This window comes from Chrysochloris asiatica, unplaced genomic scaffold (assembly GCF_000296735.1).
Source record: "Chrysochloris asiatica unplaced genomic scaffold, ChrAsi1.0 scaffold00472, whole genome shotgun sequence".
Taxonomy (NCBI): domain Eukaryota; kingdom Metazoa; phylum Chordata; class Mammalia; order Afrosoricida; family Chrysochloridae; genus Chrysochloris; species Chrysochloris asiatica.
In genome coordinates this window covers 1,050,473-1,058,112 of record NW_006408990.1, presented here as the reverse complement: position 1 = coordinate 1,058,112, position 7,640 = coordinate 1,050,473, and the positions used below count along the sequence as shown (strand labels likewise).

The window sequence follows — 7,640 nt, the reverse complement described above, 5'->3', positions numbered from 1 at the left end:
ACCACTCCTCTCCTCTCAGGTCTGCTCCCAGCCCCACGTTACAGACCGGGGAGGGCTTGGGGACCATTTCTCCACTCTCAGGTCTGCCCTCAGCCCCACATTTGAAGGTGCAAGTGAGGTGGCCTCAGATCACTCGATGGCACCTAAGTTGACAGCGTGCTGATGGTCAGACAGGAAAGTGCCCCAGCTCACGTTGCAGGCTGGACGGATATGGTGACAGCTCAGACCCCTGCCCGGCCCTCCCCGCCGGGGCTGCTTACCAGGGTCTGTTGCCGGCCGCTCCCCAGGGGTAAGCTGGTCGAGGATGATGGCAGCCATCAGCTTCTGTGCGCCCAGCATCCCAACAGCCAAGTGCTGCTGGTACATGTCTCTCACTTTGGGGGACTCGGTGCCTGTGATGGCGTCATGGTGCTGGACCTGAGCTCCATACCGGGAAGAGCAGGCTCAGGGTCACCTTTGCATGTCTGCTACCTGCCCGCCCCCATGACGCTGTCTCATCAGGCATCACCCATACTACAGAAGATAAAACTGAGGCTCAGAGGCCGATGAACTTGTTTCAGGAGGAACAGCCTGCTGGAAAGGACAGACCCTGGGTCCCCCTTGTGACTCAATCTCCCTGTACAGACAGCGGATGCATCCAGGCCCACTCCACACGACACACATTCCTCTAGGACCCTGAGGGACCCCCAGGTGTCTTAACCAAAGGGTTGGTGGTATGAGTCCAACCAGAAGAACCACAGAAGAAGGGACTGGCAATCTCCTAAAAGGCCCAGAAACCCTACAGAGCGGTTGTTCTGCTCTGTTACATGTGGTCCCGGGAACCCCCCTGGGGCAGGGCCGGACATGTCCACTTCAGAGAGGAAACTGAGGCCACAGGTGAAGCCCCAGACTCAGTGACAAGGTGTGAGACACACTGGGGGGCACTCCATGACTGAAGGGACATCGCTCCTGGTTGTGGGTAGGCCACCGGCTAGGAAGGGGCATAGGCAAGACGTGAACAGGCAGGACGGTCAGCCCCCCTGGGAAACTCCCAGCTCAGGGAGCTGATTCCCCATCAGAGGCGTGGGCTTGAGCGTCCTGGGAGTGTGTGGGGCGCACATTCCGGAAGGTCTGTTACCTCAGACACGGCCCAGCGGAGCTGCTGAAGCTGCTGCAGGGCCCAGGTCGGGTCCAGGGTCCCTCTGGGTGCCGGCCACATGTGGCGTGTGAACATGGACTCGCTGGCGTGCAGCAGGGCGCTGGCTCTCCGCGCCAGCCCCTTGAGGGTGCTGCGGGACGTGTAGAAGCCTGTCCAGGCCTGGAAGGGTTCTAGAGACGAGTGGGCAGGCTGAGGCCCCGAGGGACGCAGGCTCCCAGGACATGACCCTTGGGCTTGCACATGGGTGGGAGATGCTCTCAGCCTCACAAGCTCTCAGCACAAGCTTGCCACAGTCCAGGGATGTGCCCACCACCCAGGACAGTCCCCCATCCCCCACCCCCATGACTGTGCAGTAACAGGAAGCCAGGGCCCGTGTGCAGAAAGGCAGCCAGGAGCAGGTGACATGGGAGGGGAGGGGGCCCATGCAGGCAGTGAGAGGGTCAGCGGGGGTCTCGGTGGAGGTGGGGACAGAACCGGGTGGGGTCTGGAGGGGCAGGTGGGCGGTGGGCTCCCACCTGAGGAGTACGGCAGGAAATCCTGGTGGGCTCGTGTGTTCCAGGTGGCATTGAGGGCGTGCAGCGCGCTGAAGTAGTCGGCCAGCGTGGCGTATTGCACCGAGACGCCCAGCTCGGCTGCGCGGCTGTTGATGTGATCCAGGAGGGGGTCCATGTTGGAGAACTGCACCGAGGCGTTGAAGAACTGCTTGTCACATCCCTGCAGGGGACATCCCCAAGCCAAGTCTGTGTCTCACCAAGCCCACTGTGGACCGCGGTCACGTGAGAACTGAGCAGGCCCACGGCCGACTCTGAACAGACCCCACCCTTTCCAGCTGCCCAAGCCTCAGCTTCTTCATCTGCAAAGTGGGGCTAACACCAGCGCCTGCCCGGGGCCCAGAAGTGTAGACAAAATGGACGAGACAAGCAGAGTCCAGAGAGGCCAGTGGGGACGGTGTCCAGTGGGTGCTGTCCCTCACACCAGGCCCAAGGCGCTCACGTGGAGCCTCCAGCCTCAGCCTCTGACAGGTTCAGGGGAGTGCAGGTGGAAGGGTGAGGCCCGGGCCACTGGTTAGAACTGAAGGCATTTGGAGGCTGATGTGGGGGCCATGAAGGGGATGCTGGGATGGACCTCCGTACCCAGGGCCAGAGGACGTGGGGCGTCCGGAACCAGGCAGCTCTCTGTTTCACGTTGGCCACTAGGGCCTCCGCATAGAGGTCGATGTTAGCCTGGGTGACGGGCTCGCTCATGTTGGGGTACACCCCATCCGGGGGCGGCTCTGGGAAGACGGCAACACCGTTCCAGTAAAACCCAGACCTGTGACAGAACAGGAAACCCAGACCTGTGAGGCCCCTCAGCTGGATTGGGTGAGGGGGCTGCCCCAGGGTCATGGAGCACCCCTCAGCCCCGGAGTCAGGATGGCCTGGCAGGTCCACTTGGGGGCTGCTGACCCTCCATCTGACACTCATGTGCTGGGACAGACAGGTTCCACACCAGCTCCACCCCCTATCAGCAGGGACCCTAGCCCATTACTTCACCCCAACTTCCCCAATTGTCATGTGGGCCGGTAGCTCATCTCCTGTCCCCATGGCTGTGACCCCTGTATGCATGTATGTTCAGCCGCCTTGGGCCTGGGGCAGGAGCTGGGCCAGCCCAGGCAGAGGCATGAGCCCCAGATGCCCAGCCTCAGGGTTCTGGTGATACCTGAAAACTCAAAATGCGCACTCCCCACCCAGGATGAACAAAGCATCAATGTTTGACAAGCGTCAGATTAGGGTCATGGGTTTTCCCTGGGGCTCCACGTGGCTGTCTGGGCACAAACCTCAAGAAGGGTCACCGGTTGGCCTCAGGGATCAGTCTGCACACCCACCCTGGGGCTTTGACCCCATTGTGCCTTCACTTAACCCCTGAGGCAGGTGAGGGTGGAGAGCTGAGGTCCAGAACTCCACGCGGGACCCTCTCCTCCTCCTCTTGGCTGTGAGATGGCAGTAACGGTGATCAGGGACAAAGTCCTGTCATGTTGAGGGCCTGCCTCTCCCCACAGCCCCCCAGCCTAGCGCTGTTCATGAGGATCCACAGATTCTCCTCAGGGAGGTCGCTGATGTGCTGGAGGGTCGGAGAGGGACACAACACTGGACAATTCCTGGGACAGCATGGACGGGGGAGGGGGCAGAGATAGCAGGGCCTCTAGGAATCAGCTGCTCACTCCCAGAATTGAGTGGGAAGGGGCAGAACAGCGGAGAACTACCCACTCTTCAAATCAGGCCATTTCAGGGAAGACTCACTGCGAGAAGCCATGTGGGGTCTGAGTCAGTCCAGGCTGGGCAACTGCAATGGGTGAATCATGTCCCCCAAAGATGCATCTATGTTTTAACCACATCACTAAGGCCGAGTCTCCTTTGAGGAGGCAGCTCTTGACCCGCCACCTTCTGAGCGCCTTCCAGCTCACCTTCCAACACTATATCAGACAGTGCCCCATAGTTATTGGTTATATTTTTTCAGAAGTAGATCATCAGGTCCTTCTTCCGAGTCTGTCTTACAGTCTGGGAGCTGCACTGAAACCCATCCACCATGGTTTAAATACCACCCTGCTGGTATTTAAAATAGTGGTGCAGAGCCTTCAGCATCACAACAACATGCAAGCCACCACAGTACAACACACACACAGACAATGCCAGCAACACTGGAAAACAGGTAACTGGCCCACCAATTAGAAGAGGTACACATACGTACCTATTCCAAAGAAAGGTCAGCCAACGCATTGCAGAGATGATTAAACAATACCATTATCATCACATGCAAGTAAAATTTTGCTGAAGATTGTGCACACATCTTTGCAGCAGGGCAATGACAGGGAGCAGGCAGCAATTAAGGAATGAGGGATATTATTGCTGATACCAGATAAATCTTGACCCAAAGCAGAGAACACCAGAAAGTAAACACCAGTGTTTACTTGTTTTATTGACTATACAAAAGTGTCCAGCTGTGTAGATCATAATAAATTATGGGTAACGCTGCGAAGAATGGGATTTCCAGAACACTTAATTGTGCTCATGAGCAATCTGTACATGGACCAAGATGCAGCTGTTGTACCACAGCAAAGGGACACTGAATGGTTTAAAATTAGGACAGGTGTACCTCAGGGTTGTATCTTTTCTGTATGTTGAGCAAATAACCAAGAAACTGGATTATATGAAGAAGAACGTGGCATCAGGGTTGGAGGAAGACTCATGAACAACCTGCGATGTGCACATGATACCACCTTGCTTGCGGAAAGTGACGAGGATTTGGAGTAGTTACTGATGAAGGTCTAATACTTCACTCTGCTTTACACCACAACATAAAAGGACGGTCAAGAAGAACGCTAGAGGAGATGAGACAGGAATTTCCCCTCAAAGTGAATAAAGAAAACCTTTCCTAGGGCTAATGGTCTGAATCCACAGTTCTTGCCTCCTAGCTATGAGAATATACCTAGGTCATAAGGAAAACAAAATTCCTCACCACTGGTCCAATCAATAACATCATGATAAACGTGAAAAAGACTGACGTTGTCAAGGATTTCAGTTTACATGGTTCTACAACAAACACCCATGAAGCAGAAGTCAAGAAATCAAACAACATATTATTGCATAGGGTCCACCTACAGCAAAAGACCACTTTAACGTGTTCAAGAGAAAAGACATTACTTAGCGGACGAAGGTGCTCTGGACCCAAGCCATGGTATTTTTAATCACCTCATGCATGAGAAAATTGGACAATGAATAAGGAAGAACTTAGAAGAATCGATGCATTTGAATTATGCTGATTCAAATGTACATTGAATGTGTCATGGACTTCCAGAACGACGAACAAATCTGTGCTGGAAGAAGTGCAGCCAGAATGTTCCTTAGAAGCCAGGATGGCCAAACTTATCTCGCGTACTTTGGACGTATCATCAGAAGGGGCCAGTCCCTGGGGAAGGACATCACGCTTGGTCAAGTGGAGGGACAGCGAAAAAGAGGAAGACCGCCCCCAGGTGGACTGACCCAGTATCAGCAGCAGTAGGTTCAAGCCCCCAACGAGATGGATTGGTGCAGTATCAGCAGCCATGGGTACAGCCTAACAACATTTGTGTAGATGGCGTTGTTTTCTTGTTCGTACACAGGACCACTACGAGTCACAGTGACTCGATGGCACGCAGCAACAACAACATGTATCCGAATGACATCACCGGTACCTCACAACAACACCAAGTCCGAACCACTGCATCTGGGAGCGTGACCTTGTGAGGAAATAGGGTCTTTGCAGATGTTGTCCGTTAGGCTCACGCGACCTCATACATGAGCAGGATGGACCCTAAATCCAATGGCTAGTGTCCGTACCAGAGAGGAGAAGAGACACATTAGAAGAGGCTGTTGATGAGGAAGGCAGAGGCTGGAGTGATGTGGCCACAAACCAAGGAATACCAAGTCACCAGAGCTCAAAGAAACTTTCATGGACTGAACAGCATGCCCTCAAAATATGTGTCGATTTGGATGGGCTATGGTCCTCAGTGGTTTGGTCTTTCTGTGATGCCGGGACCATCCCTATGGTGTGGTCTGATGGGACCATCCTGGTCCGATGTAAAGGGATTAGGGCAGAAGCAATACCCTCACTCACGGCACAGTCCCGACCCAATGTCAGGGGAGTCTCCAGGGGCGTGGTCTGCACCACCTTTTACCTTACAAGAGCTGCGAGGAGAGAGAAGCGAGCAGAGAGGCATCCACTACCGCCAAGGAGGAAGAGCCGTGAGTGGAGCACATTCTTTGGGCCCAGAGTCCCAGGGCTGAGAACCTCCGAGACCCAGCGGAAGATCGATGTCTACACACATGTTGATCTTCAAGGAGTGCTGGGCCCACAGATGTTGGAAGGAGCCCAGGACCTGCCCCCAGGGCACACACACAGAACCTTCCCCGAGACCTGGAGCCCTGAATTGGGCTTCACATCTCTCAAACTGTGAGGAAATAAATTCCAGTTTGTCAAATGTCTCCTTGTGGCACCTCTGCTAAAGCAGCACTAGAGAACGCAGGCAGAATTCCAGGAGAATGCAACCCCCTTCGCAGGGAGCAGACCCCTGGCCTCCAGAACCTCGAGAGATGACTTTGGTTATTTTAAAGTCCTCAGCAGCAGTTCAGGACCCTCACCTGGTGCCTTTAGCTGTGGCCCTTCTGTGAAGTGGGGGAACCACCACCACCCGCTCTGTGTTGTCCAAAAACTTAATGATGTGACAGCATATGGGGGAGCCTGGTGTGTTGCTGCTAGACTTGGGGGCTGGAAGCTGCAGCCTGCTGCACCTGGGCGGGCACCTGAGAGGCACGTACCTGTTGGAGAAGGGGATGTGGGAGGGAGTGCAGTAGCTGTATTGATCCATTATGTGTGTGAAGCTTTCCTGGTGCTCAGCCAGCGATGGGGACCCTCGCCACACGAACTGCAGTTCCTGTAAGTGGAGGGGTGGGGTCAGCATGAGCCCCCCCAGCCCAAACACACTCTCCCCTCTGACACTCTTGTGGCTCACAGACAAGGTCTCCACCCCCGCTGAGCAAGCTCTGGGAGGGCCTCATGCTCATTCAGCCCACTCCTCTACAGGGAGGGCTCTGCCAGCAGGGCTCATCCAGCTCTGCTTGGATGCCCCTAGGACGGGGAACTCATCATCTACACCAAATAACAAAGCTATTTATTTGTTGTTGTTTAGGACATCCAGAGCAGAATATATACAGGCTCAACAGTTTCTACATGTCCTGGTCTGGCATTGTGGGATAAACACTGGACTGTAAGGTTGTTTGACCCACAGATTCGGCAGTTCAAACTCACTAGCCACTCCTCGGAAACACTATACAGGGTTGCTATGAGTCAGAAGCGACTTGATGGTTGTTGTTGTTGTTAGGTGCCACCTAGTCGGTGCCGACTATAGTGACCTTTATGCACAGCAGAACGAAACACTGCCCGATCCTGGGCAAACCTCACTACTGTTGTCACACTTGAGTCCATTGATGCTACCATTTGGCCAACCCATCTTGTTGGGGGTCTTCCTCTTTTTCTCTGACCCTCCATCTTACCAAACATGAGATCCTTCTCCAGAGACTGCTCCCTCCTGACAATATGTCTGAAGTATAAGAGACGAAGTTTGGCCATCCTAGCCTCCAAGGAGCACTCTGGCTGCACTTCTTCCAACACAGATCTGTTTGTTCTTTTGGAAACCCATGGCACTTTCGATATTCTCCTCCAACACCATAACTCAAAAGATTGATTCTTCTACGGTCTTCCTTACTCACTGTCAGCTTTCGCATCCATATGAGGTTATTGAGAATACCATGGCTTGGGTCAGGCTCACCTTAGTCCTCAAGTTGACATCTTTGCTCTTCAACACTTTAAAAAGTTCCTGTGCAGCAGATGTGCCCAATGCAATACGTCATCTGATCTCTTGACTGCTGCTTCCACGAGTGTTGATAGTTGATCCAAGAAGAATGAAGTCCTTGACAACTTCAATCTT

General features: G+C 54.0%; 1 protein-coding gene across 1 annotated transcript in view; it reads right to left on the bottom strand.

Moving 5' to 3' along the window:
• MAN2B2 (mannosidase, alpha, class 2B, member 2) overlaps nt 1–7,640 on the bottom strand; it is a gene marked incomplete at its 3' end in the record, with an annotated part of 37,442 nt that overhangs the window by 12,924 nt on the left and 16,878 nt on the right. Inside the window, exons 5-9 of the mRNA XM_006877315.1 lie at nt 6,472–6,587; nt 2,272–2,449; nt 1,654–1,852; nt 1,118–1,308; nt 261–417 (exon numbers count right to left, since the gene is read on the bottom strand). Coding sequence (XP_006877377.1) covers nt 261–417; nt 1,118–1,308; nt 1,654–1,852; nt 2,272–2,449; nt 6,472–6,587 — 841 coding nt within the window. The remainder of the gene's footprint in view (nt 1–260; nt 418–1,117; nt 1,309–1,653; nt 1,853–2,271; nt 2,450–6,471; nt 6,588–7,640) is intronic.